Source organism: Prionailurus bengalensis, chromosome C1, assembly GCF_016509475.1.
Source record: "Prionailurus bengalensis isolate Pbe53 chromosome C1, Fcat_Pben_1.1_paternal_pri, whole genome shotgun sequence".
Taxonomy (NCBI): Eukaryota; Metazoa; Chordata; class Mammalia; order Carnivora; family Felidae; genus Prionailurus; species Prionailurus bengalensis.
Window position 1 is genome coordinate 28995970 of NC_057345.1, and position 25888 is coordinate 29021857.

The 25888-nt window shown below is 46.9% G+C and overlaps 1 protein-coding gene across 1 annotated transcript; it reads right to left on the minus strand.

Annotated features, from left to right (window-relative positions):
• Positions 1 to 144: 144 nt before the first annotated feature.
• Positions 145 to 25888, minus strand: GNL2 (G protein nucleolar 2). Its single transcript, XM_043574522.1, has 16 exons — positions 25662 to 25888; positions 23767 to 23851; positions 22684 to 22778; positions 20812 to 20951; positions 18067 to 18251; positions 13997 to 14063; positions 12979 to 13137; positions 12092 to 12205; positions 8052 to 8180; positions 7200 to 7304; positions 6255 to 6413; positions 5929 to 6042; positions 2311 to 2759; positions 1907 to 1983; positions 1017 to 1102; positions 145 to 335 (listed from the first exon to the last, which is right to left on the minus strand). The coding sequence occupies exons 1-16, from the start codon at positions 25723 to 25725 to the stop codon at positions 183 to 185; spliced, it is 2181 nt and encodes a 726-aa protein (XP_043430457.1). The 5' UTR covers positions 25726 to 25888; the 3' UTR covers positions 145 to 182.

Consider the following 25888-nt stretch of genomic DNA (forward strand, 5'->3'; position numbering starts at 1 on the left):
GGACCCCATCACGGAAAGCCCTGGGGGCGGACAGACTGTTTTCACCAGCACTGGTGAATGGTTTCAACTGTCAAACCTCAGAACAAAAGCATCATGGCCTTAGAAATGCCAACCGGGCATGAAGAAAATGAACACAGTTTCTAATTGCCTATTTCTGTATAATTTAATAAACTTTTAAAATGTTACTGCTTATGTTTGAATTTTTTGTGTCTGTGTTTCTGTCCCTCTGAGTCATTGGTCTTCTTTTTGTTCCTGTTCCTGTTTTTCACGTTGTGTGTTTCATAGTAGCGGACGCCAACTTTCCTGGATTGCTGCTGCCTCGCTGCTCGCCTCCGCTGTAAGAAAAAAAAAAAAATGGCAAAGAAGACAAACCGATCAATCGCGGAAGTCACAGAACAGGCCCCTCTGTTCCTCTGTGCCCCATTCCTGTGCTGCTCTCCCAACCAGTGGAAGCAGCGCTCACAAGGGAGGGCTCCCCTCCCAGACCCAAGTGTGCCCTCCCACTGCAACCCGCGACAGCTCTACAGACTGTCGTCAGGTCATCCATGCTGGAATCTTTCCTACTGTGCTCCCGACCAGGGGCCCTCTGGTCTAAGGGTAAACAGTTCCAGGAACAAGCTCTTCCCTTCCCAAGAAGGCCCACTCCAGCTCTGAAGAGCCAGTTACTACACTGAACTTCACAGAGGGCAGGGATCTGTCGGCCTGAACGGCTCTGCTCATCACAGAAAACCAAGGGGCCACATAAAACCAGCGGACTTTCTAGAGGACAGTCTACATGTTTGAGGGCAGCGATGAGAACTCCTAAAGCATAAGACATGAACTCAAGGACCTTCATCCAGTGAGCCAACTCTTGATCCTAACTAACCTCAACTAGGTCACTTAGGACTGGGGTTCCTAGAATTCAACTCCAGACCATCTCTTTTAGAGAGCATCGTCTCTTAGGAAATGGATTTCTCCTCTCTACTTTCTAGACCTGGGTGAAGTTTAAGACCAAAACCAAGACCAAGACCACGTACTTCCTTAGATGTAAGCATCCTGCGAGTTTTATTTGAACGGTCCTCTTCCCTCTGTGCCTTCCGCTTCCTTCCCTTTTTGGTAGGTGCTGGAAACAATACATGAGCACAAAGAAAACAAACAGGAATTCTCTATTCAAAATGTGTCTGTGAATCCTAGGGTGGGAATGAGCTTGACGTGCTGGAAGACCAGTGTGCATGGAGCGTGGGTGGGCACAGCACAAAGCGGGGTGAGACAGGGTGCCTGGGTGGTTCAGTCAGTTGAGCGTCCGACTTCGGCTCAGGTCATGATCTCGCGGCCCATGAGTTCGAGCCCCGCATCGGGCTCTGTGCTGACGGCTCAGAGCCTGGAGCCTGCTTTGGATTCTGTATCTCTCCTTCTCTCTCTCTGCCCCTAACTCATTTGCATTCTGTCTCTGTCTCTCTCAAAAATAAATAAATATTGAAAAAAAAAAAAAACTATTCTGGAAAAAAAATACAAAAAGAACAAAGTGGGGTGAGGCCGGGAGGGTGCCAGGCTAGGAGGGTCCTGGTGGGCCATGGCAGGATTGGCATTTATGTCAAAGAAACGCACTCCTGATGTAGAAGCTGTGAGTCCCAACGGAGTAAAGAATAAATACCTGATCCACCCTCCTTCCCCCCAGAAAATCTGCTGACCCACCCCTAGATTATAAGGTTACTAAAGTACTCTTCTTACAGGAAGCTTCCTGAATTAATCCCAAGAAACATGCAGAATAAAAAGTGAATAATCCAACCTGTATCATAAACAGTACATGGTGCCAGTTACGATGAATATCTGTGTGGATGAGCACGAGAGAGGACAGAGAGAGTAAAGTTCGATTCCCCATAGTTCTGAAGACGCAAATCCCATGCCAGTGGTTGCACTATTTTACCTGTATCTTCCACTTCTTCAGCTGCTCCTTGCTCTTCAGATTTTGCAAAAACCTTCTCACTTAGTCCCTTGGATATTCTGAAACAGAAAAGCCAGGTAACAAAGCTGCCCGCCAGCCCCCTCGACTGCCCAAATCACGTGCCCACCAGGGGGCTGTGACCACCTGGCGGACCACCTTCTGCGCACGGTTGCCACCCCCAGCCCGCCCAAAGCCGCTGGGCCTCTGCCGAAGCCTGAACTAAAGCTTCTCACACTTCATGGAGCTGCACCTTAAAAACCTACAGATCACTTTTTAAAAATGGCAATAACTCCCTTTCACGCCCCATAGAGCCGTGGCTCCAGTACGCATGGCAAGTGTGTGAGAAAAGAACGAGCAAACCGCAATTGGTGAGATGAGGCTGCTACCTGACTGCTGAAAACTTCTTAGCTTTGGCTTTGTTTAAAAATCTCTGATATTTAGCGATCTTCTCATCCAGGGCTTTAATAACCGCCTTGGTGTCATTCTCCGTGTGTTCTTCCTGGGACTCCGGGCAAGACTCCTCCTCTTCGTCTCCTGGTAGCTCCTGTGCCTCCTCCTCCCCTTCGGAAAAGCTCTCAAGCTCTTCGTCAATATCCGACATCTCCAAAGGGACCAGGTCATCCCCCGAAAACTGAGGCACGACATTGATTTTGCCAAAGTTCTGCCGAACTCGTGCCAGGATCTGCTGCATTTCCGAGTCCGCGTCACAGGGACTGTTCTCTTTTTCCTTCTCAGTGACGGGCTCCGATGCTTCGCCTACAGCTGCCGTGATTTCCTCTTCTGGGTTCTTCTGGCTTGTTTCTGTGGGGACTTCCAACGACGAGGAGGATGGGAGCTGTTGAGGCCAAACAACGGGGTGCAGGTGGGGGAGAGAGACGGGATCAGAAAATGCCAACCATTTCTGGCCTCACACCTGGCTCTCAAACGAGGGAGTCCTCCCCCGGGACTAAGGAAAGTACTGAAAACCTCACACTGGAGTCGTGTCGTTCATCTCCCGGGAGCCATGGTGCGTCAAGCCCAGAAGCCGGCACTAAAGGATCAGAGGGACTCGGCTGCAGGGCCCAAGGAAGAGCCAACTGTGGGTGTTTAACCAGTCACACTATCAGCCATTCCCCACGGTGTGCGATTCCCTCCGCCCCACCTGAGGAGGGCAAGGGACGGGGGTGCTGAGGTAAGCATGCACAAGAGGGGCGCACACAACCGCCCGAGAGCGAAAGCAGAGCGCTGCTCGGGGCGCCGGGACAGGCCCCGGGAAGAAAGGTGTGACCGGGAGGGGCCGAGCCGGGGGACATGCCTGTCTGAGGTAATTAAAGGTGAAGGAGAAGCTCGTGCCAGGCTTTATCCTGGCGCTTTGTGCTTGTAAGCACTGTTTTAACCTTGCGACGGAGACTCCTGGAACTTTAGTGATTTTTCCGAAGGCAAGGGTGGCTACACAAAGCGCTAAATAAGTCAGGAATTCAGAAAATTCAGGAAGTTGCATACAAAATTCGCAGGTACGTTTTTATACCTTTATCCTCAGCTAAGCGTATAGCGTTTGCGTTCTGAAGGAGTGTCAGCCACTACCAAGAAGAATAAAAGAAGAAAATCGCACACTGGGGGAACTAATGATCTGACACACTCAACGACCAGACACGAAGAGTCCAAGATCGCCCCACCGTGTGCACACAGGGTCACGGCAGACCCTGCCGACTTCTTCCTCCCTCACGTCCAGCAGCTGGCAAACTCACGACCGTCCAGCGGCTTCCCACCGCGTCGCCCTGCCCTCGCCCATGTGGGTCCGGGTCCAGCCCCACGATCTCTCCACACCGCGACCGCAGCACACTTGCTCCCACTCAGGTGCTCCGGGTGGGGGGCAGCCTCTGCCCGCACCCCTCTCCCCTCAAGATACCCGCAGGGCTCCTGCCTCCTACCGTTAAGGGCTCCACCAAAACGCCACTTCCTCAGAGGCCACCCCCAGCCACCCCACGTACAAGAACACTCTCCCATCTCCCAAACCCACTTCCCTGGTCCTGTCCTAGTCACAGTCAACGGTACCTCCCAACGGAACGTATTTATCTCTTTACTATCTGTCCCTGTAGCATAATAACGTATGTTTGGTCTTCGCACCAGAACTGTAAAACCCTCTGCATCTCCTGGGTACAGAAAGGTGTCTTTTGTTATTCATAACGAGTCCCTCTCCAGCACCCCAGAGTTTATCTGATGAGATGCTCATGGTGGGGCCTTGCTTCAGAATGGGGGCTGGTCACCAGACGGACCAAGCACTTGATGAGAGGACTAGAGATGGAGTTTGATCACCGATGGCCAATACTTTAGTTAATCAGGCCTACGTAGGGGTGCCAGGGTGGTTCGGTCAGTTGAGCGTCCGACTTCGGCTCAGGTCACGATCTCACAGCTTGTGAGTTCGAGCCCCACATCGGGCTCTGTGCCAAGAGCTCGGAGCCTGGAGCCTGCTTCGGATACTGTGTCTCCCTCTCTCTCTGCCCCTCTCCTGCTCATGCTCTGTCTCAAAAATAAAACATTAAAAAAAAAAAAAAATCAGGCCTACGTAACAGAACCTCCACAAAACACCCTGAAGGATGGGGTCTGGGGAGCTTCTGGGCTGAATGGATTGATATGCTGGGAGGGCACCATGCCCAGAAAGGCCACAGGAACTCCATGCCACCCACAACCCCACTCCTGGCCCTACACATCTCTTCCATTTGCCTGTTCCTGAGCTGTGTCCTCTACAATAAACTGGCTGTCGTAAGCAAACCCTTTTCTGAGTTCTGTGAGTTGTTTCAGCACATTACCAAACCTGAGAACCCCTGAATTTGTAGCTGGCTGGACAGAAGTGTGGGTGGCTGGGGAAGCCCATCCGCAGCTGGCCTCTGAAGCGTGGACCATCCTGTGGGGCCGGACCCTAGACCTGTGGGCCTGTGCTAACTCTCAGAGATAGTGCCAGAACTGAATTACTGGACACCCAGCGGTGTCAGAGCATTGCAGAATTGGTGCGGACAAACGAAATGCATCTGGTATCAGAAAAAACCACAAGCTCCTCTGCCGGCAACTGTATACACAGAAGTGCGATAGGCAGGGACTCCTCTAGTTTCACTGCAATACTGCCTGTGCCCAGCAGAGTGCCCAGCACACGGGAGATCCTCAGGACGCTTTTGCTGAATGAACCAATCAATGAGTGAACCAGGAACTGGGTATTTTTGGCTGTTTGGTGGCTTTAGGGGGAGAGGAAGAAAGTTAACACCAGTTTCAGGTATGGTGATGCTGAAATGCTGGAGAAAGTATTCAACTGGAAGTTTCTAGCTAACAACTGAAACACGGAACGGATTTCAGGTAAGAGGGAATGAACCAAAGCTACACAAACCCGAAAGATCAGCATGGAAGTGAAACTTAAAGCCCCCTCTTCAAAAGACTCGGCAGAGCTCTGAAAAAGAGCCTAGAAACAGAAAAGCAAAGGGCCACGGTTGGAGCCTTGTGGTGGTCACTGCCAGGGGGAGGGAAATCCAACAGGAAGGAAGCTTCTCAATTCAGCCCAGAGGCCCCAAATCTAAGACTTCTTTCCCGGACTATAAACTGTACCACTCTCCTTTTCCCCCTAATTACCAGCTTCTTGAGGACAAAAAAGTTATTTATTCCTATATTCCCTGGGCCTGGCATATTGTTGGGCCTCACAAATGTTGAGTCAATCTTGGAAATGTTCCTGTTCCTCAAGCATAAGGACAGACCCAGTATTGGAAAAGCACTTATAGTTACAGCCCTCTTTGTTCGAGGCCCCAAAGGCTGGTATTCAACCTCGGACCTCCACCACACATCTGCTTCCTGGTCTCCAAATGCCACCCCCACCCCCACCGCCACCCCCCACAAGGTCATAGCCACGGCTCTATGGAAGGGGAGACACTGGCACGGACAGACCACACAGGAAAAAGGCACTCCACAAAGGGAGGCAATCAAGGCACCACGCCTAGGGCAGGAAGCGTGCTCTCCAAAAGGCAGGTCTGCCCCGTTCTTACCTGGGAGGCTTCAGGGGGCTCTGCGTTGGGCGGCTTGACAAAGAAAGGAATCCGGCCCCTCTGCCAGTCATTGAGAACCATCTTACCCACAGTCTGTAAGTCTGGCTCTCCACCCTGAAATGCCACAGAAAGACTCCCCATTAAATTCACAGGCCAAAGCACCTGCTAGTATGGGGGCACGTCAGCCACCCCAGGTGCTCGTCACCACCGGCCTGCCAAGTTTTGGACCGCTCCCACCACACATACCCACAAAAAAGGTCCTCGCCACATACACACGTCTGCCGTGTGACCTGCCCTGGTCTCAAGTCTCACAAACCCTCGCTCACCTTCAGTAACTTCCCAGTCCGGAAAGCTAGCTTCTCAAGAAAGTCCTCAGCATTCTCCCAAGAATCAATCTTGTATGTCTTGCTGATATATTCTGGCTTTGCCCGTTCAAGTACAGCACCAATGTGGTCTTCGGGAGTCTTAATTTTTTCAACTTGAACCTAGATGTTCAGAGGAAATTTCTGGCTTACGAGCTTTATATGGAAGCAGTGAAGTTCACATCTGTAACAGTATCTGAAAATAGATTTCAACACCACGATGCAAGGGGAGCCTGGCAGGGGCCGGTCTCCGAGGTGGCCAGACGTGGTCAGGGGAAAGGAACACCACCACACAGCGTCCAGCCAGGGAGCCCGGCACTCAGCTGTAATCCCAGCTCACCACAAACTAACTGTGTGGTTCCTTCCGCAAGCAGTTCAAAGTTGGACTGTTTCATGCCAGTCGCGTACAGAAATGGTTAAAAGCCTGCCAATCCCAGGACACAAAGAGAATTCGATAGTTTAAGCAAAGAGGGGAGGAATGCGCGCAGGACGTATAGCCAGCAGCACTGGTTAAGGTCAAGTGGAACCATTTAAAGTTTTTGGTCATATTCAGAAACAAGTGAGGAAATGCCTGCCTGAGTTCCAAAATGACTCAACCCATAAACCCTCGAAGATGAATTATCACTAAACATAAACAGGCCCTGCTTCCCTTTGGATCCTGTGTGTAAACTACAAACTCTTTTGTGGGATGACATTGACCAGATATGCCCGTGGCTCCACTGACTCCTCAAACAGGCTTTAGCGGAATGGAGAGGCTGCCCTGCAGAGCATCACGTTCCTCAAGTTTGGTCAGACAGGCTGACCCCAAACCGCCTTCCAAATGAGTGAAACGCGAAGGTATCCAGTGTTCCCCACAGAATGCTTCCCCCAAAAGGCAAACAAAGAGCCCGTCAGGACCAAAATACTCACCACTCCTTTTAGCACAATGTCTGTCTCTGAGTCTTCGGAGGGATAAACCACACCCGGACAGTCGATAAGGAATATCCGACGCATCAAGGTGATATACTGCCAGACCTGAAGTCAGTAAAAAGCCAGAGACTTCCCTGGGTCAAAACTTAAGAGCCCGATTTCACAAATCTCTGATGCTCACCAAGCTAGAAAGGGGTGGGGTCAGGGCTCAAAGAGAAGCAACCTGCTGAGTGATGAAGCAATAAAGCGTCTCCTCTACTTGGGCCACGCACAAGGTGCTTCCTCTAAGTACAGACTACAGCTTCCACCAGCCAAGAGTCTAAAATGAAGGCAGAAGCGGGAGCTCCGTGTGGTATCGCGTGGTAATAATCCAGTAAACCTTCTCTGGTTTTTCAAGGTACTCTTGGGAGTCTAATACTGTCTGGCCCCTCCTCCTTCCGGGAGAACCACGTTGACCCTCACTCTGTATCTCAGGGTATGTCCCCCCAACTGCCAGAATCTACCATAACACCTGAGTTTTCTTTCATAACGCTTGCACCAAATATTCTTGGGTTAGTTTTGTTTATCAAAGAAAAAGCCTGGAGTGACCATTTAAAAGAGACTTAAATGTGAACGGCACTTCCCACATTGTGCCAAAGGCACACAGTGCCATACGAACCAGAAACTACTCTCAGTCTTACCAAAACGGGCAGAGACAACTCTGGTAACACTCCAAACTATTATATGGAGACCAAACTCCCATTGGTAGCCTTCACTCAAGAGAAGTAGGTAGAAATCTCCATGCTCTAAACAATCACCCTCTAGGGAAATACAATACGGAGAAGTAAATAAGGCACTTAAAGCCGGACGTACCTTTGTTTCGCCTGCAATGGGGGCCACACTGCAGACTTTCTTGGAGCGCAATGTGTTTATCACGGAGCTCTTGCCAACATTTGGGTAGCCAATGAACCCAACACTGATCTGCTTCTTGTCAGTGTGCAACTGTTCAAAAAGAGAATACACACCACACACACACACACACACACACACGGTCATGAACATCCCTTGTGAAAAACAGGTTGTGTTACTTGGCTAATACAAAGAAAATAAGGCAGAAGGGTTACTAGAACTTGATCTAAAACCTAGACACATGCCACCTACATTGCCTGAGTGGGCTGCACACATACACTTATTAATAAATCAGACATGACTCATTTCCTCAAGTTGTCCATGTGCAATTGTTCTTGAATGTTTTAAGGTTAAAAGTATGTAGGTCGAGAAGCAAAGGAAGAAAGAACTTGTTAGTCATCAATTTAGAACATCATCCATGGATAAAATATCTTAAGGGAAGAGAACCTCGGCAGATGGCACCAACTGGCAATCCCATGACCCACCCCTCCTTTGCTCTGCACATTTTGCATCTGCATTGCCAAAGATAAATGACAGAAGTTAAAAAAAAAACAAAACAAAAAACCAACCTCAGAAGTTAGACCACTGGGTGAAAGTCTCAAGGAGACAGAACTCAACAACTGCCTAAGGCTAGTTGAGGACTTCTAATTCAAGATGGCGGACCCAACGTCCACACTGGCCTCGCTCCTGCCACAACCTCCACTAGGATGACAGCAGTGGGAATGAGCACATACAGGAACTTACAGAACCAGGCATATAAAACAAAAGAATGAGCTGGAGATGAGACAATAAAAACAAACCTACAGGGGCACCCGGGTGGCTCAGTCAGTTGAGCGTCCGACTTCGGCTCAGGTCGTGATCTCGCAGTTCGTGAGTTCAAGCCCCGCATCAGGCTCTGTGCTGACTGCTCAGAGCCTGGAGCCTGCTTCAGATTCTGTCTCCCTCTCTCTGCCCCTTCCCCACTCACGTTCTGTCTCTATCTCTCAAAAATGAATAAACATTAAAAAAAAAATAAAAAAATAAATAAGTAAATAAATAAAAACCTACAATGTTAATAAATCCCTACCAGCTAAGTAGTACCCAACCTGGCTCACTACAAAGATGAAAGCTAAGTGACAAAGTTAGGAAAATTTACAACCCAGCAAAAATATTGCCAAAGAATCACAAAATGGGGAATGGGCAGGACAGCTACCACTGAGGGGGTCTGAAATCAAGACTAGTGAGAAGTCTGCAGAGCAGTGACACCACCCCACCCCGGCCTCCCCCACCAGGGGCACCTAGGTTCTCTGCCCCAGAACCTTACCAGATACTGATTTTTTGGAAATCCTACATCTCTGAAAACATTGCATTCTTAGACCTAAAAGGGAACCTGGACTTGTGGATAACAGTAGCTGAAGGCAAGTGATCCCAATGTGATTAAATGAAAGTCTAAATAAATAAATATATGTTTTTAATATTTATTTTTGGGAGAGACAACACGAGCGAGGGAGGGGCACAGAGAGAGGGGGGAACAGAGACTCTGAAGCGGGCTCTGTGCTGACAGCACAAGCTTGGGGCTCAAACCCACAAACTGAGAGATCACAAATTGAGCTGAAGTTGACACTCAACTGACTGAGTCACCAAGGCACCCCATGAAAGTCTAAATATTGACAAGACCCCCAGGTCCCTACTCCCACTGAGCTCCCGAACCCTGCAGCCAAGGGATTATATACATCCCCGAGCTGGAGACTGGAAGATTCCTTTACGGGGAAACTTACACTGACATCTAGAGTGCCCTCCGACAAAATATTGGCTTTTAACCTAGTCACCTGACAGGGAAGTCCAGTATTCAATAGTCTACCCCCCGCATAAAACTTCTATTGGTTGTTTTTTTTTTTTTTTTTTTTTTTTTTTTCTGAGAGCGAGAGAGAGCAGGCGAGCAAGCAGGGGAGGGGCAGATGGAAAGGAAGAGAATCCCAAGCAGGCTCTGCGCTGTCAGCACAGAGTCCGACACAGGGCTAGACTGCATGAACCGTGAGATCATGACTTGAGCCGAGATCAAGAGTCAGATACTAACTAACTGAACCATCCAGGAACCCCTACGAGACTTTTTTTCAGTGGTTCACCCTTAGATATGAAAACAGGCGAAAATAACTAGACATTTGAAGTGTGACTACAGACAGAAAAACACAAACTGGCAGGAAACAGAGTTAATATAGGGAGAGAGGAAAATTTCAAAATACCACCATCGTTACCATTCTCAGAAACAGAAAACAGTTCATCTGTGAAACAAAAATGGGGCAGGGCAATTCTTAAAAGTGACAGGCAAAATAAATTTTGCGATAGAACAGCTAGATAATCAAGTCAGAGAAACTTCCCATAAAATAGAGCAAAACATCACAAAGGCACTGAAATAAAGAAAAGAAGATTCAAGAATTAAACCAAGAGAGCACACCCAATTCCTGAACCAGAGAAGAGCTGATGGGGTAGAGGGCGGGAGAATTTCCAAGAAATAATACCGGACAACATCAGGCAAAGTCCCATCCAATGCCTAACTCACTGAACAGTAAAAGACCCACCTTAAAACACATCAATGTGCAATTTTAAAACAGGAGTTTCTTTTTTAAGAGCTCCCAGCCACAAAGGACCAAGAGTTGGAATGGTCCCATTACTCAACAGCACAACAGAAACAGCACAACAGAAGCCACCAGAAGACGATGCGCTGGTGCCCTCGGCATTCTGAGGAGAAACAGTGTGAGGACAGAATAAAGGTATTTCTGAAATGCAAGGTCTCAAAAAATGTTCCTTCTTAAGCACTCCTTCTCCGGAAGCTTTTGGAAAATATGTTCTATTTAAAGGAAAGAAAGAGTAAACCAGGAAAGACGAAAAACCAAGAAAAAAGATCCTGTGTGGGATCCCTTGATCCCAACGAAATGCTCAGGGTGGCAGTGAAAGGGAACTCCAGGAAGAAGGTTCCGTAGCCGGTCCCGATGGGAAGGGAGGGGCCGAACACTCTCCAAGTTCCCACTCTAGCAGAGGATCTGGTGACACATTAGTGACAAATGACACAGAGCTAATTAACGCCAGAGAAAACAGAAGGTTGCATCAGAGAGGAATTACATTCAGAGTGCTGTGTGGATCAGTGGCAACTGATATCGTACAGTCATGACCACGTAAACGCTGAAGGAAAGAACAATCTGGCCAGATGATGTAGAGCGATGCAGGGAGAATGGAGAGAGGGGAGTACGTGTGGGGACAGAACAGCCATAAGAAACTGAGTCCTCATTTTCCACAGCAGAGACTTAACATATAAATATCTAAAACGGCAGGTGGAAGGGCAGGAGGAGATGAGAAATAGAATCACAATAAGCATGTATAAAAAATATGGAGGAAAATACTAAAGGTAACTAACAGTCACGGGCCGGACATGTTCACTCCTGGGAAGCAGGGAAGGGTGGGACAAAGGACACATGTACTTTGTCAGAAGCCAAGACAGAATGAACTAAACACACAAACACCAAATTGAAGGTACAGAACGTGAAGCTTTGAGAATACCTACTAGGGCGACCTGGCTGCGGGGCTTCCCAGAGAACGACACGGGAGCAGGGACGGGCAGGATGCCCCGCAGGCAGAGGGGACAGAAACTGCACAGGCCTGAGGGCAGAGGTGGCATGGTAGGCTCACAAACCCAGGATGGGGAACACAGCATGGGGAGGGGGTCTGTTCTCAAGCAGAAGACGGACCGTCAGGTGCCAGGGACACGGCAGAAAGGGAGGCAATGCCAGTCAAAGATAGGGGCGATGGTTGAGCCAGAAAACATTTTCCAAAATCCCTTATAACCCCGAGGTTCTAGGAATTTTTACGTTGGAACACACATATTAGGAACACATACGTCTAGGAACACACACTTCTCATGGGCATGATGGGGGAGGTGAGGTGGGTACCCCTCTGCCACATGCTGGCAAGACCAATGCTTTAACAGCCCCGCAGCTGCATGTTCCCGGAGATGGGTCAGGTCCCAGTACCTTTCCAAACTGCCGCAGAAGCTGAATGAATGCTCCTTTGCCGAAGGGGTTGGTAAGACTTGCATGGAAGGCAAGTGTCGGATAATCCTGGGAGAGGACAGCAACCCAACGTTTCTAAAGTGGGGAGAGAAGATGCTGGTGAGTTGTAACCTGTTTATTCACAATACAGGAAGAGTCGGAGCTGGAGTAACAGACTGCATTTCAAATACACAGCTATCCTAGGAAATGGTAGCTGTAATTCTTTAAAATGTGTGTGTGTATTTTTTTTAGTGTTTATATTAGAGACAGAGTGTGAGCAAAGGAGGGGCTGAGCGAGAGAGGGAGACATGGAATCAGAAGCAGGTTCCAGGCTCTGAGCTGTCAGCACAGAGCCCGATGTGGGGCTGGAACTCACGAACACCAGATCATGACCTGAGCCGAAATCGAAGGCTTAACCGACAGAGCCACCCAGGTGCCTCAAATGGTTTTTGGTTTTTTTTTTTTTTAAATGAAAGTTAACACTTTGTCTTTTGTCTACGAACACGGACAGAACAATTACAAAAATGCCTTCGTTGTGACTAAATGCAATTGATGTGACATAATATGGGACAGGCCAGTGGCTGTGGCAGCTGTCTCCACGCAAAGGGGCCTCATGATCCGTCCAGGGGATACTGGCAACTGTGCCTTCACCAACCATCAGGGGATAAGAGATAACTCTGCCCCCTGTCAGTGAAGCACATTTTGCTTCTGTTTTCAGTGAAAACACTTCCGTGGCTACTATGTGAGAAGTGTGATACTTCACTGTCTCAAATCCTAAAAACCGTGAAACTGACTCATTTACAGAGAACTCAGCCTACGAGGAGCTGAGTGGCCTGGCAGTCTGGCAGTGGATAAGCAGCCGTACTTACTGTTGCCCAGGTTGGAACAAGGTCACATTTGTTAAGAACAAAAATAAGGTGCTTCCAGGGTTTTTCCTTCTTCAAGTAAGTCTCAATGTGAGGGGAACGGGTACCCATCGGATCTCTGGCATCAAGAACTTGAACTACAACATCTGAGGAATCTATCACCTGCAATTCAAAGAGGCAAAAGTGATTTGCTTTAGTGAAATGAGAAATGGGAGAGGGATGACATCTAAGGGAACCCAGGGAAAAGAAAGCAATAGTGAGGACTTCAAAACAGGAGTAGCCAATCCTGATGCCCAGTGATCAGAATTCAAAACTTTCTCCATCCTGTGAGTGTCAGAAACTTGTTGAATTTCAAACAGGAAAACTGACTTAGGTGAAACCCACCTTACTTCGTGACTACTATCGATTATTGAATGGAACCATTCACTTCTTAGATTTCTAAAAGTTTCTGCTGCCACAGCTTTTGTGTATTGTACAAAAACCTAAAAAATTTAGTTTGCCTTCAGGGTGCTGCTTTCCGGTTATGTTACTGTTGGATTATGGGACTGTGCTTGAAAGCCTCTGTCACCAAGGTTGATCTCTAGCATGTGGACATAAAACTCAGCCAGCTGAAGAGTGCTGGACCAGGACTCAGGACACAGAATCTCCCACTAACCAGCTGAGTGAGCTGGGTGAGGAATTCAATCTTTCTAGACCTGTGTTCTCGCCTGTAAACGAGACGGCTGGACTACGAAACTTAAAAATCCCCACACGGCTCCACCACATACGATAAATGTAAGGTCTGTGTATGGCAGCTGTTACTATTACGTGAGCAATAAAAAGAAATCGAATGCAGTTATCGAGAACAATGGCAGTACATACGTGGGCACACCTATCCCGTTTTTGTGAGGGAATGAGGACAGAATGGGCAGCGGAGTTTGGGCTTTATTTGACAGATCTTCGATACGTCAAGATTACTTCTCTCATAGAAAATCACGAAAGCCAAGGGGAACGCTCAACGAGAAAGAACTGCAAGTCTTACCTTATAGAGCTCACCCCATATTCTCTTGGACTGTCCCTTTTTATAGATCTCTTCTTGGGCTTCGTTTCTAAGTAAGAAAACACTCAAAGTGAGCAAGTGAAGCCCTACAAAGGGGAAGAGGATGTTTAGGGAAGAGCCGGCCATGTGCCACGGGAAAAGGGCACTAAAACTACTTGGAGACGGACCAAGAGCAAATTTAATTTAAAAAGTGACTATATCCAATCCAAACGTCCATCGATGGATGAATGGACTTAAAAATGTGTTGCAAACATAATGGAGTATTATTCAGGAACGAAAAAGAATAAAGTACGAACACAGGCTACAACATGAATGACCCTGGAGACATTCTGGTAATGAAACAAGCCAGACACGAAAGGACACACACTGTAGGACTGCACTTACTATCAAGTACCTCTCACAAGGGTAGTCAGACTCCTAAGAGACAGAGGTAGAATGGTGGCCACCAAGCACTGGGGAGAGCAGGGGAGGGGACGTTACTGTTTAATGGGGAAAGACTTTCAGTTTGGGATAATGTAAAGGATTCTGGCAGTAGACCCGGAGCAGGGACGGCTGCATAACCACATGAACGTACTTAATGCCACTGACTTGCAGGCTTAAAGATGCCTGAAAAGATAAAATTGTATGTCCAGTTTACCACAGTAAAAAATGTAAAATTTAAAATAAAGTGACTCAAGAAATAACGGGTGTTGGCAGGGATGCGGATAAAAAGGAACCTTCACGTACTGCTGGAGGGAATGCAAACTGGTGCAGCCACTTGGAAAACACTATGGAGGGGGCGCCCGGGTGGCTCAGTCGGTTAAGCATCTGACTGATTTCAGCTCAGGTCACGTTCTCATGGTTCGTGAGTCTGAGCCCTGGTCGGTCTCCGTACCAACAATGCAGAGTCTGCTTGGGATTCTCTCGCTTTCCCGCTCTCTCTGCCCTCCCATAACTGCGCTCTCTTTGCTCTCAAAATAAACGTAAAACCGAAAAAAACAGTATGGAGTTTCCTCAAAAAATTAAAAATGGAGCTAGAGAGTGTAATGCTAAGTGAAATGAGTCGGTCAGAGAAAGACAAATACCATGTGATCTCACTCATATGTGGAATTTAAGAAACAAAACAAACTAGCAAAAAAAAAAAAAAAAAGAGAGAGAGAAACAAACCAACAAACAGACTTTTAACTAAAGAGAACCGATGTTACCCAAAGGGGAGGTGGGGGGGCGGGGGATGGGAAAAATAGGTGAAGGGGATTAAAGAGTACACTTACCATGATAAATAAATTTAAAACATTTAAAAATTTATGGGGCGCCTGGGTGGCTCAGTCAGTTGAGCATTTGATTTCAGCTCAGGTCATGATCTCACCACTCATGAGTTCGAGCCCCGCATCAGGCTCTCTGTGCTGACAGCTCCGAGCCTGGAGCCTGCTTCAGATTTTATGTCTCCCTCTCTCTCTGCCCCTCTCCCTCTCATGCTCTCTCAAAAATAAACATTAAAAAAATTTTTTTAAAGAGAATGGTATATCAATTAAAAAATTTTAAACCATACATCATACATAAAAAATATGGAAAAATTAAAACAAATATTTTAAAAAGCAACTGTAATTAGGCAACATGTCATAGAAGATTATGAAAAGGATTTGGCAAGACCTGAACCATAATCTACACTCCCATATGAAGTGAAATTTTTCTGATAAGGCTGAGAATCTGTTTATCCACTAGCCTCACAGATATTTACCCAGTGTCTTGGAAACAAAACCAGTTTTCTTCTCCCCCCCCCCCCCCCATTATATACTGCACCTTTGGGAGGGGGAAAAATTCACATCAGCAGAGGCACACAAAGTCCAAATACTTATTTTTAATTTAATGTTTGTTTATTTTTGAGAGAGAGACAGCACCAGTGGGGGAGGGCAGGGGGAGGGGGGAGACACAGAATCCGAAGCAGGCTCCAGGCGCTGAGCTGTCAGCACAGAGCCCGACGTGGAGCTCGAACTCACGAACCGGGAGATCACGACCTGAGCCGAAGTTGGATGCTTAACCTAAGGAGCCACCTAGGCGCCCTCCAAATACGTCTAAGAAGAAATGAACTTGCTACCGCTTTTGCTTGGCCTCAGATGGCCTGACTTACTCTCCAGGAGACGCACAGTTAGAAAACAGGCCGCCGACAGCACTGGGGCAGCCCTAGTGCAGGTGGGCAACAGCACCTCTTTGCTGAGGCATCTGGGACACTCACGAGCGGTGAAGAGGGGACACGGCAACGCTTTCTGGAGGGCACCGGGCAGCTGCCTGTCAAAAACACGCATGCTGGGGCGCCTGGGTGGCTTGGTCGGTTAAGCGTCCGACTTCGGCTCAGGTCATGATCTCACGGTCCGGGAGTTCGAGCCCCGTGTCGGGCTCTGTGCTGACCGCTCAGAGCCTGGAGCCTGTTTCAGATTCCGTGTCTCCCTCTCTCTCTGCCCCTCCCCTGTTCATGCTCTGTCTCTCTCTGTCTCAAAAATAAATAAACGTTAAAAAAAAATTAAAAAAAAACAAACACGCATGCTCTCTGACACAGCCATTTCCCCCATAAGAATGTATCTTAGGGGAATAATTAAGGAGAAAGATTTAGTCACACAGATACTTTACCCTAGCCTTATTTACCACAGGGCAAAACTACAAACGGCATAAATGTCCCACAGCGGGACTGTCGATGAGTACTACCATGGAAATCTATTTTTTTAATGGAAATTTATTCTTAATAATTTAGAAAAATATATTAAAATAAAAAGTAAGTTCAGGGCACCTGGGTGGCTCAGTCAGTTGAGGGTCTGACTTTGGCTCGGATCATGATCCCACCGTTCGTGAGTTCGAGCCTCGTGTCGGGCTCTGTGCTGACAGCTCAAAGCCTGGAGCCTGCTTCAGATTCTGTGTCTCCCTCTCTCTCTGCCCCTCCCCTGCTTGCACTCCGTCTCTCTCTCAGAAGTAAAAAAACATTTAAACATTAAGGAAAAAAAGGGGGGGGGCAAGTTAAAATACACTCTTAAGGGGGTGCCTGGGTGGCTCAGTCAGTTAAGTGCCCAACGTCGGCTCAGGTCATGATCTCACGGTCCATGCGTTCGAGCCCCAAGTTGGGCTCTGTGTCGACGGCTCTGAGCCTGGAGCCCGCTTCAGATCTGTGTCTTCCTCTCTCTCTCTGCCCCTCCCCCGCTCACACTCTGTCTCCCCCCGCAAAAATAAACATTAAAAATTAAAAAAAACAACAACACTCTTAAGGTATTATAAATGAAAACTGAGTGTAAAAAAGATCCAGAATAATACATCTAACAGTGACTAATTCTTGATACTTTTTGGGCATGAACTCTATGAGAATATGATATGACAAAAGGTATCAATCCTTCTCCTCCCCCTCCGCAGCAAACATAAAAATGACAAAACACTGCCACCTCTACACATGTACATACATTTCCCACATTATCTTCAGAAGGTCACAGGAAATTCAAAGACCATCCATGAACCCCCGGTGGTCCAGAGTCTCTGATTAAGGAAGCCCTGACATTGATGATTTTAACAATTTAATAACATGGTCGGTGGGACTAGGAGTTCTTAGTTTTTGTTGCATTTCTAATTTAACTATATATTCTAAATTGTCTACGACAGAATCTACTGCTATTATTATGAAGAAAAAAACAATCATGAAAAAAAGAGACCCAGAGAAAACAAGCCACCTCAGAAATTATTTTCCATCTGGCCCCAACGTCACAAATTTTTCTAGCGTAAGGGAAGAAGATCACTATCTAGGAGGTAAGCACCAAGCTTCATATTGGTAAAATAAAGGTACAAAAATATTTTGTTGCAGGGCACCTGGGTGGTCTGTTGAGGGTCCAACTCTTGATTTTGGCTCAGGCCATATCTCAGTTTGTGAGTTGGAGCCCTAGTCCGCCTCTGCGCTGACAACGCGGAGCCTGCTAGGGATTCTCTCCCTCCCTCCCTCTCTCTGCCCCTCCCCTGGCGCATCTTCTGTCTCCAAATAAAGTCAAAAAAAAGTTTTGTTGCACAAGAGCAAATGATGAGAGCAGATGACACCCAAACCGTACCTCACCCCAGGGTCTTCGGTGACCAGGTCACGATCCTTGCCCTGGTCGTAGCTCTCGCTGGACATTTCTGCATTTTCTAGAAGAGACTGCATATCACTCGCAAGTAAGTTTGGTCGCTTCCTCTGTGACTTAGGGCCGAATGTAGTTTCAAAGCTTTCGGTGTCAAGAATGTGCACCTTGGAGTTCTAAAGAGAAAACAGAGTTTCACGTAAAGCTAAGGAAAGCACTGAGCAAAAACAGACAGTTTAAAACCTACCCAGGAAAGGCTTCCCGCTTTTGTTTTTTCAAAGCTCAACCCATACCAAAAACTACAACAGGGATGCAGCCTGGTTTCAAATTTGAAATGCTTAAATAGCAAAAGCACTTGTTCCCCAATCCTAAAGTTCTATAAGCCTCCTTGGAGAAATACAAAAGTAATACAAAGAGTCAAAGCAAATATGAATAGTTGTGTAAGACTTGCCAAAAACTCTGCTTTATTTCATTTATCATAAACTTTAGTCATATGTAATTACGGCCACAATGATAAAAATTAACTTATCTTTTCTTTTCTTTTTTGAGTTTTCAAACAAGTGCATAAAATTCGCCAAATTCACAGATTTTGTCAAGGACAATTATACTCAAATTTGTGTTCTTTTTTAAACCAACTGTAAATGCCAACTTTTTCTTGGAAGTTCACTTCTTTCATGGCCAAAAGGAATTGCTTGTTTTGTAAGATGCATTTTAGTTTCAGATAACATTTTTCCTAATTTAGGTAACGTTTTTATTAAATGCACATGGAAAGCCTTCAGATGAAAAACATCTAGCAGAAGTCCAAAGTAATAGTTTAGATGTGATAAAAGGAACCTGATACTAACTAGAACTTGATGTGCCTGTAAAGGAGTTACGGGCATAGGAATTTTTGAAGCAGGATAAAAGTCGAAGTCTGAGTTAGGATCTAACACGTAACAGAACGTTAACAGACGGCAGAGTATAGCCTCAAAAAAAAAATCACCCTCTGCCCCTCAGTACAAAGCTCCTCTGTGAGCACCAGCCACTAAACACGGATGATGGACCGGCCCCTATGGCTTCTGACCTTGATCGCCTCCTCCAATTCCTAAAGATCCTTAAGCTGTTGTCATTTTTTTTAGATTCTCTAACCCCTCTCTTAGTTCGGTTTTACAGGGGAACCAGGTACTGATGTCAGCGGGAAAACTGTGACCAAAGTTATTCTCGGAAAGCTCATAAATAACCTATCAAGTACAGTACACACACAGATGTGTGTGTGTGTGAGTCCATACGTTAACGAGCATCACGCAGCTATAGCAGTATTTAACAAAGCACACAAATAAGTGACAGTATTTTTGCTGGACTGCTACAGAATTATAGTAATTATAACGCACATGTAGCTGACGACAGTGTAAAAGTTAAAGCATATCTGATTGGACTCCCCTGTGCAGGGATCTAGGATTAAACTTTATAAGGAGCAGTAGATACCACACTAAAATAAAACAGGGAAGGTTTTTCAAGGCCAAAGCAGTAAAGGCATCCCGTACTCTTGAGTATTATCTGCATCAAAATACCAGCTGACTGGTGCAGCTGTCCATCCTTCACTCTATAGATCAGATACTTGGCACTGAGTTTTAGAAGCACTGAACAACTAGAATGAGCAACAAAGCAATAAATCCATAATAAGCCCTCTCTGTTCTCCTCGTAAACAAGATTCAATAGTTTGTGAAAAGATGGCTTTAGGGAGAACAGACCAAGAGAACAAGGGAAATGAGCAACTTGTCTGTGGTTCGTGAATTACACTCATGTGTTTCCCTGAAAGAAAACAGTCATTCCACTAATAGGTGCCATTCTTCTAGTCCGTCATAAAACAAAGCATAATTGACAAAACCTGAGGCAATAACCAGGCCTTGGTTTTTATTTTGTTCTGCGAGTAAACAATTTGCTTTGAACTGTTTAATCCATGCATGCATGTCAATGTTTCCTTCCCCTCCTTACATTTGAACTGAGGCTTACGTACTGGCTACATTTCTGAGAATTAATATTCGATGCAAGTAAAAGCGAGCAAACATGAGGCCATTTCTTTGGTTCTGTGTGAAACTCGTTCCACTCAAGCAGGATTCAGTCCTCACTGTCCTTCAACCACAGTGGTTAAGAACCAATCTGCCCAGCACCCTTTCCTTCACTAGAAAGAATTCCAAGGGTCTCACAGAAGCCCAAAGTACATAGCACCAAAGGCCTCCCTCCTACCAACCCAGTCCTAACTCTACATTTCCCCGAAGTCTGAAGGAGTTACCACTTAAACCAGTTTGCCTACCCCAAAAAACCCAAAATACAACTAGTATTAGTAATAGCCATGATCTAGTCAGCTCTAATTAACGGCAGTGGGCTATGACCTCACTGTATGCCAAATGCTTCATCTGGTCACCCAAGGAAGTCGGTTTTCTTGACTTTATGGCCGGGAAGTGAAAGCCCATGGAGATACCTAAGGCTCTAGGAAGGGGGAGAGCAAAGGCTAAGTGGGACCTGACTCCCAAGCCTGCGCTCTGATCCACTAGGTAATGCGCCCTCCTGACACAACGCAATTCATACTAGGGTAAGGCCCTAACACAGATGAAAGGAGAAGTCTCAGAAAGTTCATCAGTACTGCATTAAAGCCACTCTTCCCTATGGAAAAACACAAAAGACAAACATGTTAGAGCTGGATCGGTGTGGAGTGTGCCCACGAAATTCCATTGCCAGGGATATCCTCCAACTTACGTGAGGCTGGATCCGATCGTGGAGAAGAGACATGGGTAGCTTGCTTTGCTTCATGACAACTTTGTATGGATCCTTCATAACTGTGCCCATTTCCTCTTGAAATTTTTGTAACGACGACTGTTTAATCACACGTGTGTTTCCTGTTTTATGGAAGAATGTTGTCATTTATAAACAACTCCTTTTTGATTCTGCATCCTTCTTCCCAAAGACACAGGGAAAGGCAAGAAAGACTCTGTTACCCTGGCTTGCCCAAACATCCAATACATCTGTCCCATGTAGCCATTTTGAAATTTAAAGGGGGGGGGGGGGGAATAAAACAAAAAAACTGCCTCTCCTGCACTCATACACTATGAACTAATCCACCAACCACACACACAAAGGGTTTCAAGAGTTTTCCAAGCCCAGTTTCCTGACTGGATGAAACTGAAAAATCAACATCACTGAATGGAACTGAGATTTGACAACTATCCTATACTTCCTGCGAGATCTGGCAAAGAAATCTGGAGCCAATCACAGCTGAAGTACTCATATACAAAGGGAATCTTGAAGCACAGAACCTGAGTCACAATTACTGCCTTTAGGGTTATGAGGGTTTGAAGGGACTATTGAGTTCACCAATAAATCCATGCAAGGGAACAAAATAAAGCTACATAACACTAGCTGGGGAACTCCTTGTAAGTGAGGGAGCCTGAAACACATATTCAACAAAACAGCATGGGCAGCACAAATACAGAACTCAAGATGGTGAGGGCCAAGGGGCCGCTGGCTGCTACACTGCCCACGTCTTCCCCCACCTAATCCCCACCACAGCCCTAGGAAAATAGGGACTATTTTTATCCCCATTTTAGAGACAAGGAAGTCAACCAACAGAGAAGCCTAATAACTTGCCCACGGTCACAGAAATGGCAGAATTAGGATTCACACCCAGATGGTCTGGACCTAGAGTCACAGTCTCCAGAGAGGCTAAAACACCTCTCTAAAACGTTTTCTCGGACACCTTCCCGTGTTGCCGCTTCCTAGAGGGTATCCCCTCAAAAGATGTGAGAGACACTCAAAGGTAGTTGTCACCTGCCTCCACGCACAGAGGTCAAACACCAAGCAAACCATGGGGTGTGACCTGACGTGCCCACGCACCTAGCAGGGACTGAGAGAAAGCCCGGCCTCAACTGGAGGCCGACTTTCCAAAGCAAGAAGCCCTGACTCCGCTCTCTTCGCTCCTGGGAAAAGGCCAACAAGAGACCCTTTCACGGCCAGTGTAGGTGCCCATGAAGAACTGTTTCAAAGGAGCTTCCAGCCAATGCACTTGTGCTTCGAGTTAAAGGCACAGGCGTTACCTGCAAGGCACCCTCCAGGCCACCGGAAAGGACGAGATGACAGCTCTCAGGTTCTGTGAAAGCAGGTCACCAAGGACGGACTTATCTGTTTAAGAGGGTTCACTTACAATGAACAATGAGCTCTTTACACAAAGAACTTGTTGAGGGGCCGCCTGGGTGGCTAGGCCGGTGAAGCGTCTGACTTCAGCTCAGGTCATGATCTCGTGGTTCGTGGGTTCAAGCCCCACAGCGGGCTCTGTGCTAGCAGGGCGGAGCCTGCTTGGGATTCTCTCTCCCTCTCTCTCTCTCTGGCCCTCCCCCACTGCAGCTTTCTCTCTCTCAAAAAAAAAGGAAAAAAAAGAAGAACTTGTTTCTGGAATCCAACTACTTTTCTTAGCACTTTTCCCACTACGGGTACTTCCCATCCCTTTCTCCTATAACCCCCGACAGTACTACTCGCCCAAAAGCTTCTGCCTTTTAGACCCCTTTTAGGCCTACCTTTTTCCATACAGCGCACATTCGGTAGAACAAAGTGACAGGGGACAGTGACAGTACTCACCAAACCATTTAATATTTGGCTCCACTCTTGCCACCGTGCCAGAAGCCACGGTTGACTGATATTGCAGAGGCTTAATCACTTTACCACGACTGTTCCTAAATGGAGGAAATAACAGATTTTGGTTGATGACAGAAGAAAGGCAACAGAAAAGCTTGGTTTACAGAATACCCTTTCCATCAAAAGGACCTTTTTTTCTTTTTCTCGTTTTAAATGATCATGAAATGCAGATTTCAGTAAACAAAAAGTACTTCTACATTTGAAACAGATTGTCCAAAAGCCATTTAAACCTCTTGCAACAGAGCACGTAATGATTTCTGCTGGATGAATAACAAATAACGCTGATGTCTGAAAATCTGTTTACTGTTTGTTTGGTTTTTTTTAAAAAGGAAAAAAAAAAAACCGCCACATACTTGAGTTTCTGCGGTAATTATTTGAAGGCCGGTTTAAACGAGTTTTAAGTAGAGGGTGATTTATGCTGGAACTCAAAATTTTAAAACAAACAGCAGAGTAGGTGACTAAGGAAGATTAAGTTCATTGACATTTGTGCTTTAAACACATCTTTCAGAATGGATGAAGAATCTAATTACCAAACAAATTAAGACCAGCTAGCAAAATGCCATGGTCAGCAAGTCCCTGTGGTAGAGGCTGCCTCAGCAGAACTCCCAGTTGTGATGAGTTTCCAAGTGCCACAATGTTGTGATCTAAAGTTTCGCATTAAAAAACAAGTTTTCTGGCTGCTTTCATAACTACAGTCCTATATGCTTTGTGAAAGAAAACCAGATTTCTAGCTGAGGGATATGTAACTTGAGATTTCATGTGCCATTCGTGGAGGGCGAGGCTGTGAGGAATAAAACCTCGATTTGTCCTACAGTCTTGTGACACAATCACTGTTTCACCACCCACTACCCACGCCTTTAACCGGAACCTTACAGTTTATCATAACAACACCCATATAAGATGACATCTGAAAATACACTACTGGTATTTGGGGAAAGCGGGTGTGGGAAGGTCATAGGTTATGAGGTCTCAGCTACAAGTCCGGGGCACGAAGGGAAAGGGGGCATGGCAGTGTGCAATGCTCACCTGCGTTCCTTCTGCCTGTACATATTCAGGCGCCGGATTGTGGCCCGGTCCCTCATGTTCTGGCCTCCTGCTCCCTGTACTCGATCTAGGAAAGACAGAAGTCGACCGCAAGCTATTTGATAACCAAGTTTCAATATGCTCATTGCCTCAAACATACCAACTAGCTCAAAGTAGGCAAGCTGCTGCCCTGCCTCACTGCAAAATATCTACTCTCCCCAAAATTATGATCACCGGAAGCTACATGGTATGACAAAGGTGACCTAACCTCTGACCCTCAATATGACTGCGTTTGATAAGCGTTAATAATTGTGAGCATTAATCGTGGCACTGTGTGATCCACAGTACAGGCATCATCTCATGTAATCCATGCAATAACCCTATCAGGAGAGACACGTTATCCTCATTCTGCAAGCTGAGAAACTGAGGCACAGGTGGCCAGACGCCTTGCCGAAGATCACACAGCTACTAAACGGCAGAGCCAGAATTTAAACAAAAGCATTCGACCACTGTCTGTGCTCTCTACCTCTGTGGAACCAATACGGAGTGCCTGCTGTATGCAAGGCACCACGGAGACTACATATTTTGATACCTAAGTATTCCTTATGTACCAGTTTCTTAATTTCCTAATGTTTGAGTTTAGTTTCATCAACAGCAACATAGGTAGCAAATCTTGCCTTACATCTGAGAGAGAGAAGGACAAATAAGCATGTTAATACTGGCCTAGCTCTTCCCGTTGGGGATGTCTTCAAGTCACCTGCCTACTCCTGAAGCGATGCAGTAGAAAACAGGCTGAAATCCCAGTGCTGACGGCTCTACTCACCAACTCTGCCAACCGTGATGAGCCACTTCCCCAATTTTGGCCCTGGCTCCTCACCTACAACATTGTAACCCCTAAGGGCCTTTTTGGGTCTGACATTCTGAGATCCCAGGGTACAGAAATTGCATAATTTATCAGCAATCCAGGGAAAGCATTCAACATCAACTGAAGTCATCAAAAACTTTAGGCCACATTTTCAAAAAAGGATTATTACGGGCACCTGGGTGGCTCAGTCGGTTGGGTGTCCGACTTCGGCTCAGGTCATGATCTCACAGCTGGTGAGTTCGAGCCCCGTCTCTGGCTCTGTGTTGACAGCTCGGAGCCTGGAGCCTGCCTTGGATTCTGTGTCTCCCTCTCTCTCTCTACCCCTCCTCTGCTCATGCTCTGTCTCTCTCCAATGGAAGAGACTCCCCCAAAGATTATCTTGTTCATCCCGCAAGTGGAAGCTCAGCAAAGCGCACAAACATCTCCAAAAACATCTTTATTGAAATGATCATTATCCGTCCACCTGCAGTGTTTCCGTGCGCTTTACCAGGCAGGATGACTCCAACAGCCAAATGTACAATCCCTTTCTCATTTAAATGGTCAAAGCTAGAGTGGCAGGCAAGTGTGGTCAAGTGTAAAATGCCAGCTGGGTCGGCCTACACCACTTTTAATCTGACTATCCAATTAACTCCTAATCATACAAGTCTGAAACATATATATTGGGAGAGAGGCTGATCCACCTAGGAACACAAGAGGAGGTCGAGATAACTGCCCTTTCCAACTCAGAGCTTCCCAGTCTCTGCATTTCACAACTGGAGATGCCCCATGGCTGTCAGGCCCAAGGGTTCACTTTCCCCGACTTTAGAACTGGTGCGTGGCACCTGGCCCTGAGAGGCGTGCAAGATGTCAGCCCTCCTCAGTGCCTGCGAATGAAAAAACCACCTTCTGCCTTCTCGTCCCCAATAGCCACTCGGCTCGAGGCCACTCCAAGTTATTTGCCACCCGGGTATCCCTCCTCCCCCTCGATCCCCTCGGAGCCCTCCCTACCAAGCTTCCTCCAAGCTCCACCCTCCGCGAGCCCCGCCGCCCGTACCAGGGTTTGTGCTGGCCTTGGAGGGGTTGATGGTGCTCCGTCCTTTGTACTTGGGCTTCACCATCTTGCCGACGGGACGGGCACCGGAGCGCTAGGTCCGGCCTCTGTCGGGTAAACGAGCTCGTAACTTTCCAGGTCCGGCCGAAACGACCCGCGGGAACCACGCTGGACCACGTGGGCACGGGCGACGTCACTTCCGCTCGCGCCCTTCGCTTTCCCGGCACGAC

Excerpts from the sequence above, each read along its gene's own strand:
- GNL2 (XM_043574522.1), bottom strand. The coding sequence starts at position 25,725 with ATGGTGAAGCCCAAGTACAAAGGACGGAGCACCATCAACCCCTCCAAG. Across the intron at positions 7,305-8,051 it reads CCATTGCAGGCGAAACAAAG|GTCTGGCAGTATATCACCTT; the intron begins GTACGTCCGGCT and ends TACTGACTTCAG. Across the intron at positions 1,984-2,310 it reads AAGAAGTTTTCAGCAGTCAG|AATATCCAAGGGACTAAGTG; the intron begins GTAGCAGCCTCA and ends TTTCTGTTTCAG.